Source organism: Melospiza melodia, chromosome 8, assembly GCF_035770615.1.
Source record: "Melospiza melodia melodia isolate bMelMel2 chromosome 8, bMelMel2.pri, whole genome shotgun sequence".
Taxonomy (NCBI): Eukaryota; Metazoa; Chordata; class Aves; order Passeriformes; family Passerellidae; genus Melospiza; species Melospiza melodia.
In genome coordinates, this window is record NC_086201.1 from 38,382,587 (window position 1) to 38,396,107 (window position 13,521).

Here is a 13,521-nt window from a genome sequence, read left to right on the forward strand (position 1 = left end):
TTTCACATTCTGTGCTGCTCTAGTGTGTGGGTCTGAGCTTCATATTAGGGGATGCTGAGCTCTGTGCACAGAGCAGGGAGACAAAACAATTCCTGCTCCAGCTGGGCACCAAGGACAAATGATCCAAATCTCAGCCCAAGAGCACAAACACCGTGGGCTGGAGAGAGAAAAACAAGAAGGATGGGATTTGATAACCTAAAGCTGTAATTAGACAATTAACTCCAAGATATAAATGGAGCAGAACTTTTAAAAGTTAGAGAGCCCATGACCAGTCATCCATTTTTGTGACCATTTTGGTTCATCTTGGGTGCAGCCCTGTCTGGGCTCTTGTGCTGCCCAAGGTGTGTCCATTGAGGAGATCCTTTTAATGAATCCCTGCTTTATTCTTTATCTGACCTCTGTTCTAGGGCAGCCTTCACAGGGGCACTGTGGTGACCCCCAAGCCTTCTCTTTTCTAGGCTGGACAATCCCAATTGTCTCAGCCTTTCCTGGTAGGAGAGGTGCTCCATCCCTCTGATCAGATTGGTGGCCTCCTCTGGGCTCACTCAACAGGTCCATGTCCTTCCTGAGCTTCTTCCTTTGGTGGATGGCAGGAGCTCAAACATTTAATGCTAATAGTGAAGATGAAAAAAAATAAAACCAACTTATTCAAAAAGATATCACATTCATGGGGAGCCTGTTCAGTGCCTGCTGCTGCAGTGGGAAACGAGGGTGGGGAAAGGTTACAGAGGCTACAAATGCTGTTGGCAAAGGTTGGACACTGCTGGTGTCTCTCTTTGTCCTTCTGGTGGGGTCACCACAGGCTGGGAGGTGCAGGTATTCCTTGTTTGGCTTGGAGATGGTTTCTGTGCTGAGCATCCTCCCTGAAATGCAGTCCCCTGAGGTCTGAAACCAGATTATACCTTCCTTTTAACTCTTACAGGATAATGCTCAGTGTGGTCACATCTTTCATCTTCTTTGCCCCCTTTGTTTCTCCACTAAGTGGAAATAGAATGAATAACCTCAGTTTTGGCCCCTAAAGAGAGAATTCCCTGTGTTTTCTGTTTTGAGGCAAAGAGATAAATGGAGAAAATGGCCTGCATGTGTTTGTTGCCCAGAGCAGCTGTGGCTGCCCCAGGATCCCTGGAAGTGTCCCAGGCCAGGCTGGACACTGGGACTTGGAGCACCCTGGGAGAGTGGGAGGCATCCCTGCCATGGCAGAGTGGCACTGGATGAGCTTTAAATCCTTTCCAACCAAACCATTCCATGATTTGTCAGGTGTTAAGAGACCCTCATATAACCCAATTCAACACAGTGTGTTTGAGCCTGGCTGTTTCTTCTTGGGAATCCAGATGAGACCCCCAGAATCCACTGGCATCTAATTTAAATTGTTGGCAGATCTGTAGCTGCCTGTATATCCCCCTGTGAAATGCTCCATTTGAATTATCCACGGACAGTTTGAATCCATGGATAATTAAATGCACTGTACATAATTAATTTGTAATTGAAATTTTATTAGCTTCGCCGCAATTCCACAATTTGTTGGAGCTGCCAGCAGATGGCCCCTTAACCCTTCTAATACCACACTGAGTGAGATTTGCTCTTTGGGAAAATCATTATGGGGAAAAAAAAATAAAAATCCCTCTCATCCTGCTGTCAAGAGTCACCATAGATCAAACAGCACTTTTGAAAGCCTTGAGTTCAGCTTTTCAAACCTGGGAGACAGAGTTTAACAGTTAAATTGTTACACTTGAAAATGCAGGAATGTGATTCTTGCCCAGGACATGTTGCACAAGGCTCCTCCAAACTTGAAGGATTTGATGGAATTTTTTTTTTAAAGGCCCAAGATTTTCTAGAAGCTCAAGTTATTGCTGAAAAACTTAGTGCTCTGTAGTTTATACCCCCAGAAATGCTGCACTGAAAGCTGTAATCAGACCTGATCAGCGAGAACATCACCAGGTAAATATTCCTGTGCTACAGAGATGATGCCACTGCATTCTGGTTTGTGAGGCAGAAAATGACTTGAACAGGATAAATTTAATTTTTAACCTTAGGGTAACACAAGTTCAAGCTTCTTTCTCACAGAAATAATTGCATATTTGAGCACTGTTTGATACTTAACACTTCAAGGATCTAAGAATTCCAGCAGGCTGAGCTGCACCAAGAGCAGAATTGTTTTGGATGCTGGAAGAAAGACTCATTGTACTGTTCCCAAATTTTAGCTGTGGTGGGAGAGTCTTGTGGCATGGAAATGCTAAACACACACAGAATTCTGTCAGTGTACCAGGACAAGCTCCTCAACCTGCCAGAACAATGGTCTGGCTGACAATACAGCAGTGCTGATGAACAAATGAACACAAATCAGTGGGAAAAAATTAAATTAATGGCAGACTTCAAAATTCTGTTGCCTCTAAATGCTGGAGTTGTATCATTTAATCTAAATAAACTGCATCACATCCCTTTCTTGGGTGTAACACTTGTACAGTCAGCTCTGAGTTGCTAAAGAGCAGACCCAAAGAGGCTGATAAGAATCCCCCAGCACCGATGGTGCTGAAATATTTCTGGACAATATTAATCTCTGTGGCCCTGCACAGCTCACACCGAGCTGACACACACACACACAGAGCTCCCCTGCTGGCATTTCCTCCTGGCCACCTCTCCCCAACCTTTCAGCCTGGCCAGAGCTGCTCCGAGGAGGTTTCCCCAGGTGTGGCTCGGGGCACAATGAGCTCTGTGTGTGCTCTGTGCCCGCAGAGGGGATGGCTCCCTCTGCCAGTGATCAACCCCCTGCTCGGCATTTCACTGCCTGCAGCTAAAGCTCTGAACTACCTGGGCTTTCGTGTCACTGGGTTGGGCATTCTCCCCTCTGCCCCTGCTCCTTTCCGAGTCTGATTTTGCTTCCATGCCTCCTTCCCTGCCCTTCCTTGCATCTTTCCAGGATTTTATGGGGACATAGGAGAGCCAATTGGCACAAGCTGGCAGCTCAGGCTGGGAAATGGGGCTTAATTGGAATATTCCAGGGTGGAATATTTCAGTTAATATTGAAATATTAAATAAATAATAGTTCATTAAATTGTTACATAGAAATTATAAGTTTTTACATAAATATTACATAGAAATAAATGTTTTAATATTGAAATATTAAATTAATAATATTTCATTAAATTGTTACATAATATTACATTCTTATTGTATTATATTATAATGTATAATGTATAATTATTATTGTATATAATATTACATCATACATATAATATAATATAATATAATATAATATAATATAATATAATATAATATAATATAATATAATATAATATAATATAATATAATATAATATAATATAATATAATATAATATAATATAATATAAGTTATATAATACGATAATATATAATTATATTAAGATATATTATATGATAATATAATATGATTATATTAAGATATATAATGTGATTGTATTATATTTTATTTTATTTTATTTTATTTTATTTTATTTTATTTTATTTTATTTTATTTTATTTTATTTTATTTTATTATTACACATTAGAAATAAACAAGATTTAATATTGAAATATTAAATTAGTAATATTTCATTAAATTGTTACGTAATATTACATTAGTATTGTATTTTATTATAATGTATAATATATCATTATTATTATAGATATTATATAACATATATAATCTTATACATATTATTATATTATAATATTCCACATTAGAAATAAATAATATTTACTATTTAAATATTAAGTAAATAATATTTCACTAAATTGTTGTGTAATATTACATTATTATAATATTATATTATAATGCGTAATATATTTTTATTATAATATAAAATATTATATATGATATAATATATATTATACATATTGTTATATTCCACATTAGAAATAAATAATACTTAACATTGAGATATTAAATAAATAATATTTCATTACATTGAAATCATTACATATTTCATTGAAATAAATAATATTTCAGTATTATTTTATAAATAGTATTTCAATATTCATTTTATAATAAAATATATCAATATATTTTATTGAAATAAATAAGATTCCAGTGTGGAATATTCTGCTTCACGTTTCAAGAGTGAGTTTTGTTTTGGGGGGGGATTTCTGGGAAGTGCTTCTCTGCTGGACACAGATCCTTCCCTTTATGCTGTGAAGCAGAGCTGCCCTGGCTCTGCTTCACAGCATAAAGGGAATTTGCTCAAGCTTGGTGTTTGCAGCCTCTTTCAGTAGTTTCCCTATTCAATATCCACCTCCCTTCCATCTCTGAACAGGCAGATTGAACGTTGGTGTTTCTGCTCTGCTATGAGAAGTCATTTCCTCTGGATGACATTAAAATGCCTGCCTGGAGTCACACTCGAGCCTCTCCTGGATCAGGGCTGCTGTGTCTCCTGTGAGTCCCCTCCCTGAGAAAGGGAGGGGGGGAAAAAGAATTTTTGCATCTGAAACAAATTAAAGTTTCATTTTTTCCCCAATCCTATTCACTTGTTTAGGGCGTCTCCCACCAAACCAGTACCAGCAGCCAACACTTCAGTCATGGAGGGAAAGTTTCTTCATGGTCATTTTATGCTCTCCAGAGTTTCCTTTCATTACAGAAACTCTTTTGTTTGCACATAGGACAGGTAATCAAAAGTGTGAGGTAACTTCACCTATCCCACAGAGCACCATAAATCCTTATTTACTAAATCCTGGTTGTGTGGATGAGAATTTAATAGGCAAAGAGCTGTCATGTTTCCTGTCCTTCACTCACAGCTTGCAGTGCCAGGTCTGCATTTTGCTTGACTAACTCTCCATAAAGGCACTTCTGGGAAGCTGGAGTACAAAGCTGCCGTGACAACAGTTGCTGTTTTCAAAAAAAGCTGCCCAGAAGTGTCTGATTGTGGAGATTTGGGGCATTTTCAGTGATCTCTGTACACAGGGCCCTCAGATGGGGGGTACTGTGATGGGTCAGGCAAGACTGAGAGCTGAGAATATTAAATATAAATTATCAGCTGCAAGCTACCAACAACTTCCATGGTTTGTCTGCCACATGTGTCACTGTCCAGTGTAGTCTTACATTAACCAAATAACCAGATTTTTGCACCATGGTGAAAAATGAACTTTTTGGGGAGGGCAGTAACCAGTGCTCAGCTTTCTCTTGTCAAGGAATTTGTTTTGAACGTGTCTTGTTTCCTTCAGCTTGGGTAGCAGTAAATTCCTGCAGGATATAGGAGATTCCTTGTCCTTTAGATCCTCATAAAACTTTCTCCTTAATACACAAACAATTTTCCTTATTGCTACCTGTGCCCATTTCTTCTTGTCCCATCTCTGTGCACTCTGGGCAAAGTCTGACTCTGTTCTCTGTGTTATTCCATGAAAATCCTGAAAACAGCAGCTAAACTCCCTCTCACTCCAGCTTTATTTTAGCCCCAAACAGCTGGATTTGGCAGTCCAGTTGTGGTCTCATAAATGACCAATAACAGGGAATAATTAATTATTTTAAGGTGTTTGCTATATTCCTGCTGGTACAGGCAGGTATTTGGCTGAGTTAGTGCTGCTGGACTGGAGCAGAGAGAGGGGGGAACGAGGCACATTTGGCATTGTCAGGAATAAAAAGGTGGAAATTCTGTGGGGGCAGGATTGTTTCCAGCCTGGCTCAGAACCTACAGGCTCTGAGCTGAAATGCTCAGCCATGGGGACAGCAGGTGAGAGGAGAGCTGAGACCACCACAGGAACTGGGAATGCAAATAGAGCAGATTGGATTTGGATGCTGCTAGGACAGGCCAGACTGGTTTGGGTGGGAAGGGACCTTAAATCCCATCCAGTGCCACCCCTGCCATGGCAGGGACACCTTCCACTGTCCCAGGCTGCTCCAAGCCCCATCCAACCTGGCCTTGGGCACTTCCAAGGATCCAGGGGCAGCCACAGCTGCTCTGGGCACCCTGACAGGGAAGGATTGAACACCCAGGAAAGAGAAACCCTGTGCTGTTCAAGCAGCAGGGTTTGCAGCAGTGCTGCAGTTGGAATAAGTCACCTTTTGGTAAGCAAGGGTGCCAGGGATGCTGTACTTCCTTTGCTGTGCCTGCTCAACATTCCTGTGAGAATTTATAAAATTAGAGGGTTTTGGGAAAGCTGTAAGAGGTGTGCTTATAGTGATTGCATAAAACTACTGTCAATATGCTTTTACTTCATGTGATTAGTCAAACAACTTTTAAAGTAAGTTGCAATATTAAGTTCTTAGTCTGCTGCCTGAAATGTAAACTGATGGCATCTTCCCATTGTCATAACCATGTAATAAAACTGATGCTAAAAAACAAAACAACTCAAGACACGCTCCTAGCAATCCCATCCTGTTTGTGATTTGTACATAACCCACAACCAACAACACATTCCCACTCTGTCTCCATGGCTGCTGCAGGTAAATTCATCCTGGGCTGTGACAAATATGATCCATCACCTGGGAAAGCCTCAAACTGGGGAAACACAACAGCCCTGGAGAGCTCTGATTCCATGGGATTGTGAGTGACTCCATCCCAGGAACTCATGGGGGCTCACCGAAGTGTCACTATCCTTTGCAAGAATTTAAGTAGAGAGAAATAAGCTTGGACTGCTCCCCATGGTTTTGAGGAAGGAGCTGGAGAAGTGTTTCCAGTTATTTTTAATTAATGTGGGGAAATGCAAGGGTTTGAATGTACCTGCAGCACACACGAATACATGACGTGTGTGTATATTCTTATTAAAGTGTACAAATACACTTCTTATGCATGCTCCTCTTATTGTTCATAGTATTTATATGCAAGTATCCAAAAAATCCCTTGCTATCTTCAGCTGGAACCTTGTCCAGGAGTACAAAGGCTTCCCTCATTTCCCCTGTGCCCAAAGCCCTTGAGCTCTGCCATGGGTGAGGGCACAGACATGGAGAGCAGAAAGGTGAAATGTGCAGAGAGGAGGGGCTGCTAGCTCAGGATCATGGCTCTGAATCGTGCCAGGGAGTGCCAGGCCCAGTGCCAGTGCCACGGCACCACTGGTGTGTGATCACAGCACTGCCACCCCTCCCTTGGCACCGCCTCCTCAGGGGTGGCTTTGCTCACCTGTCACAAAACCTGCTCCAACACTGGATTCCATGAAATACAGCTGATAAATCCCCAGCAAGGCCAATTTTAGTAGACCACTGGCACTAGAAAAATATTCCCTTTGGCTTTTTCCTAATTTTTTTATTGTCTGGAAATGTTTACCAGCTCTCATGCAGAGCAGAAATACTGAGCATTTAAAATCTGGAAGAAATCTTGCCAGGATAGTGTATTTTTTAATTTTTTTTTTTTTTAGGAGGAGGGTTTGGGCTGTGTTCTTCACAGTTCATATGCCTGCTTTCATTTCCAGACTTCTCATACATTTCTGTTCCTGTAATCCTGAACTAGGATTCCTTCTTTTGAAGACCTTGCTGATAGGTAAACAGAGAGCAATATAGGGGAGAGAGCTCTTGTCCAGCAACAGCCCCAGAGAGGAAATTTCTGACCACCCCCAGCCTAGCATTTGATTAAATGCTGCATGGCAAGCATTCCTGGCTGATGTGCACATAAACAGAGAACAGAATTTTCTTTATCTGTGCTGCTTTTCATATTCAAGGTAACACAAAGCTCCCATAAATCTTAATGTGAAAAATATGGCTGCTCCCAGTGATTTCTCCTGGGGCATTAAATCCTCTGCAGAGCTGCACACACTGGCTGTCAACAAGTGGTTTCACAGAATCACAGAACCATTTTGGTTGGAAAAGACCTCAAAAATCAAGTCCAACCTTTGACTTATCACCACCTTTCAATTAGTCTAGAGCACTGAGTGCCACGTCCAGTTGTTCCTTGGACCCACCACTCCCTGGGCAGCCCTTTCCACCAAGAAATTCCTCCTGAACACTTGAAGGCAGGGAAGGAACTCCAAATTGGGCTAAGCAGCTTTGCCCAAGCTGTGTATGTTGCTTGTTATGGAGGAACTACCATTCCCTGTTTGTCCCACAAAAGAACTGGGCCACCTTTGTGGAGAATTGCCCACCTTGAGAATCATGTGAAGCAACATGATGAGGCCTTCCTTGCCTGAATAATTCACAGTGTTGGAAGGAGTGAGGCTGAAGAGGTTGGCTCCTGCTTCTGTGCAGATGGCATGGACCAACATTTTCTTTCCAACACCAGCAGGTCCTGCCAGCAGCAGGGATTTCACCAGAGGAGCATTCTCATGGACAGTTTGGGAACCTGTAAAAAGTCATAAGGCATTATTATTGCTTTCATTTAAATCTGCCATAAAGGTAATGGAATGATTCCTCCTTTTTTATTCACCATAAATAATTGATAACATGAATTAATTGTTTCCTTCCTATGGCATGAGTGCTCTTGAGTTCAATTCTGTATAACCTGAGCTGAGAGCCCAGCAGATTTAACATTTCTTTTTGGAACAAGACTCACTCACCCTTGTTTGTACCTCCTGGTGGGAAAACTTCACTTTTAAACCCCTGTGAGCTAAAAGAATGATTTTGGGAGTAGAGGAAATGTGAGTGCCAGGGTTGCTGTGCCTGCTCAGCATTCCCACTCTGTCTCCATGGCTGCTCCAGGTAAATTCACTCTGGCTGTGGCAAATATGATCCATCACCTGGGAAAGCCTCACCTTGGGAAAACACAAGCACAGACAGGCTTAGGTGGTTGGTGGGGATGGAACTTGTCTTCCCTGCAGCTGCCACCACATGAACTGGGGACAGGGGAACCTCCAGAGGGGCAAGTGGCAGGAAATGTCAAATGTTTTGTCCATGCCCCCTTTGCCTCGATGCCTAAAGATGTGCTGTGTCAACAGTGGTGCTGTTTAAATGTGTTTGAAAATCTCTGGGAGCATCCACAGCATCTGGAGGTCTCTCAGCCCGGTGTCCACCAGATTGTGGGAGTGAAACTGGCCCCAAAACTGATGGGCTGCAGAGGGAGCCTTTGCCTCAGCCTGGAGAAGCCCTCTGGCTTGATGGGGATGGCTGCTATTTAAAACAAATCCAATCAGGGTGGTTATCTGTGTCCTAATGGTTTAACATCCCAAATAGATGGCAGGGAACTGAGCACAGAGACAAATGCCATTATTCCAGCACGGTGCAGGGTGTAGGAAGTTGTCAGCCACCCAGGCTTTATTAATTTTTGGTCATTCCACAGCAATCCATTACTATTGCACAAAGATTTATTAGGAGGGGAGCAGCAGACTCCTCTGTGTTAAAAATGAAGTATAGCTTCTACTATTCTTTCTCCTTTCAGCTGCTTGTAATTTTCTTAATGCCATTTAAGCTGGGGCTTTCCTTGCCATCAGGTGGCTATTTTGAGAAAAACTTTCACTTCTGTGATACACAATTATCTCATGATGAACTAGTTTGGAGACCAATTAAGTGAAATGTCATCCATAACAGATCACCCCATAGGTGAAACCATTCCTGAACCTTTTTTTTTTTTGGCTCATGTAATGGCTTTTGTTACTCAAAGGCATTTTTCAAACTGCTCTTGCAAGTACCTTTTGTTTGTTTAACTAGTCCAGGGTCTCCTCTCCCTAGAATTTTTACCAATTGTATAAATGGCAGAAAATTTATGGGTTCTCCTGATTAAGGGGTGTCTCAGGGCTTGATTTCCCTAGATCAGATGGTGTCAAAACACAGCTTTGGAGGAGTCTGGGGATAAGTGAAACACATTGTGCAGACAGGGATAACTGCTTAGCAATCTCAGCTGACTGCAGTCAGACCTTCAGCCTTACCCCAAACCAGCTGAGGGTGTTGCTCCAGGTGGGAAGAGCCCCATCCAGGCTGAGGAGAGAATAACCTGAGCACTTTGGGAGGAGGGGAAAACAGAAATTCTGTGCTTGCTGTGTGTTCCAGGGTGGGAGGCAGGCAGATGTTGGTGATTTTGCCCTCTCAGGGGGTTGAGCAGACACTGACACAGCCTGGAGGAGTTAAAATCTCCCTGAGATCCACTGAGATTCCATTCAGGAATGGAAAAGGAGGCAAGTGAAGTATTGAAGCTGGAAAATCCAATCAGGAGTGGAAAGGGGCTCAAACGAGGTTTTGATAAAGGCCCCCGAGACAGGCACTTCTTGCAATCACTGGAGTTTGGCACAAGGCCATTCCCAAGTGAAAAATGGGATAGATTTTACATTAAAAGCAAACAACCTGACCCAGCAAAGCCTTGCTAGATATTGGCTAAGCCTGGCATTAAAACTGCGAGGGCATTTACAACTGTTTTCTGTGATGTACCAAATGTATCCAGGCTAATTCCTCCAACGATTGCACTGTGCAGCACCAGTAACATTAGCCGGCTTGTAAAAGGTAAATTGCAACCTTAGCCCTTGCCTTAACTTGATTAATTTTGATCACCGGAGCTTGTTTGAGCTATTATCTTTCCCAAGTGGTTTCCCTTGATGTGCTGCCATTCACAAACTGTTGCCACGCAGGCAGAGATGGGCTGGGGAGGGCATGCACTCTTCAAGGGATCCAGCCCTCACTCCGAAGGCTTCATTGAAAAACAATTAGACTGCAAAATGCTTCAGATTGCCACTAATCAACCCTGTCAAAGGCAGTAAAACGCAGTTCCTGGCAGGGAGCAAAGGCTCAGAGTGCTCTGCCCTCTGGTGTGCTCTTACCCAAGGGCAATATTCCATAGAGTGCCACGAGCTGCCTGACTTCTGGGATGGAGGGCATGGGCTGGGCCCCTGTCTCACGAAGCAGCGTCCCCAGACAGTCGTAGTAGCCTGTGAGGAGGAAGCAGGAGCTCAGCGAATGTGCCAGTGTCGTTGCAGAAAGCATCGCTCAGGGAATGGGGAGCTGCCACAGCACAGGGCTGGGGCACACACTCAGCAGAGCCAGGCTCAGGGACTCAGGCCGGGCAACCTCCTGGTGGAATGTGGCCCTGAGAAAGGTGAAGTGCAGAGGGAAACTGGAGCTGAGCAGGCTGTGGAAGTTGTTCGGCAGAGAGCAGACGGTTTGCAGTAACCTTTGAAAGGAACTTTGTGGAGAAGAATCATTAGCAGCGCCATAAATCACGCTGCTGGCAAAGCATTCCTGGATTTGGGATTTTGCAGGGCTAGAATCCCAGTGAACCATGAGCTCTCAGAAGGATTTCAAAAAGGGGGAAAAGCTATTTTAACAAGCTTTTCCCTGGCTGGGTCCCATCTCAGCTCCTCGCTGTGTCACCTCATTTGGTGGGGCCCTCTGCTTTGCAGTTCACCTCTTCTTTTTTCCCCTCTTTTGTTCAAAAAAACCTCCACAAAACAACCCAAGGAAACTAAAAATCCCTGACACGAGCTGAAAGGATTTAATCTTGCCTTGGCTCTGGTTGCAGAGCTATAATCACATTGCTTGCCCTGTCAAAGCCCATATCCAAGCAATGTTGGAGAACAAAGATACAGGAGGACGGGCCACAAGCAGGAAAAGCAGTTGTGATGCAGTCAGTGATTATTTTTAGCATAAATTACATGTGATTATGGTGATTATTATTGAAAAATAATAATATATTATGTTTTACTGGAGATAAAAAGGCAGAGGGCAAGAGGCCTCTGGAGCAGAGGCAAATTAGCAGTGGTTAAGAGCAAAAGTGGAGGTATAATTTGGGGGCAAAAAGGCAGACAAGGCCTGGTGCAACTGCCCCCTCCCCTCTGAAGAATAAAATTAATTTCAGGTTTTATCTTTTATTTAAGGAGAAATCAAAAGAACGGGATAGGAATTAATCTTCACAGATTTAATTAGAAGGCATCAAAGGGTTTAATTGCAACTGCACATAAATCACAGTGGATATTCTCTGACTAATTTAGATAAGGTCACCAAGAAAATTAGTTCAGTGATGTCAGTTTGTCATAGAGGGGGGACATTTCAGTGCCTTTACTGGCTGGGTAGCACAGTTCCACTCTTTGTCCTTTCCCCAGGAACTGGAAGTGACCTTCCTTAGGCTCCAGCCGTGGAAGGCTGAGCAGATGAAGGCTTCTTTCTCTGTGTCCTTGGAACCATCAAAAGACTTTTTCTGGATTTCAAAAAATGGTTGGAGATGTGCTGTTTTAAAAGCATTTGTGGTGGGGGAATGTTTGTTGGACAAAAGTGACTTTGATAGGTTGGGAGAACAAAGGAAGAATGGAAATCTTCCTTTACTTGGTGGTCTTTAATTAGCATGAAGTGGATGGGACACTTAATTGACAGAATTCACAGCTCTTCAGAGGGGTGGGCAGAGGCTCTGCAGGCTGAACTGGTGCTTCTGAGAGTTTATATAAACATGGCATTTGGGGTGATAGGAGAGAATTTGTCTTTTCTGCCTTGGCCTTGTACTCTCAGCCTGTAGCACTTCTGCTTCTGGATGGCAGCAAATTCAAACCATGGCCTTTGGCATAGCTGAATCTTGGGGTTTTTTTTGCTGTTAAGATGCTGTGATTTCACTGTGTGTCACCAAATGTTTGTGGGCATGGTGTTAGACACCTCTAAAGTCTGCAAAAGTGGGGTTTGGGGTTTTTTACCCCTTTTTTTTTTTTTTTTTTTTTTTTTTTCTCTATAGAGCATAGATAACCAGGTCTGGCTGCAGTTGCAGCTAACAGAAACCAGACAAGAGGAGTGTGAAATGCAGAACTAGGCAGAGACACTTCTTACTCACATGAAGGGCCAGATATGCCTCAAAGCACTGCTCAAAGTTCATGGGCAGTCAGGGAGGTGCAGGGAAGGGGCTGAGCCTTTACAAAAGACAACAAAAGCTGGAGGTACAATTTTTGCTGCTCTCTGGGAAATATTCTGCATTATGGATTATGACCCCTGCTCTGTTAGACTGGCACTGTCTTGCCACTGCCTGGCAAGGGCTCCTTAAAGGGTGTTGTGGTTCCAGCTCAGAGTGGCTGTGACATCCACAACCCTTCAAGGCTGCTGCTGTTGCTGCCTGGAGTCAAACACCAGCTCTGCAAACAGGTCCTGCCTGAATTCAGCAGCAGAAGTGAAAGCTCCTGAGCAGCCTTGATTTGCATACCTGGCCTTAGATATTCAAAGTGCAGTGACCTGAACTCAGTCCTGACTGAAAATAGGGGTCAGTGAAGGTGGAATGGCTGGAGGTCTGATCAAACACTACATTTTCTCTGAAAGGGGTACTTTACCCATGTAGTCAGAGAGATTCACATTCTTGACTTGGATGAGCAATCTTTCTTCTGCAAGCTGCTGGTACAGGGAATCAATGCTCCTGCAGGCAAGAGACATCACTCAGAAATGGTCAGGAAAGGCTCAGTGCTCTCAGACCTGAGCCAGCCTGGGGCTTGTTTGTTTGCCCAGCTTTATAAATGCCCTCTGTGGCTCAGAGGAGCATGATTAGTGCCATCAGTGTGAAATCAATAAGCACAGCTTCTGTCTCGTGCTGAGCAATGTCTTTCCCTCCCTCCCAGGCTGGGTCCCCCTCTCCTGCTGACTCCATTTACCCATTTCAGGTGATGCCAGATCAGTTATGACTTGTGTAATGGACTCATTCATTAATATCAATTACTGGGAAATTATTTTTAAATTACACAATAATGGCAATCCTAACACT

At 43.1% G+C, this 13,521-nt stretch overlaps 1 protein-coding gene across 1 annotated transcript in view; it reads right to left on the bottom strand.

Moving 5' to 3' along the window:
• IQCA1 (IQ motif containing with AAA domain 1) overlaps positions 1 to 13,521 on the bottom strand; it is a 117,400-nt gene that overhangs the window by 17,186 nt on the left and 86,693 nt on the right. The window contains exons 14-16 of the mRNA XM_063161431.1: positions 13,097 to 13,179; positions 10,619 to 10,726; positions 8,021 to 8,217 (exon numbers count right to left, since the gene is read on the bottom strand). Of these exons, the coding sequence (XP_063017501.1) occupies positions 8,021 to 8,217; positions 10,619 to 10,726; positions 13,097 to 13,179 (388 nt within the window). The remainder of the gene's footprint in view (positions 1 to 8,020; positions 8,218 to 10,618; positions 10,727 to 13,096; positions 13,180 to 13,521) is intronic.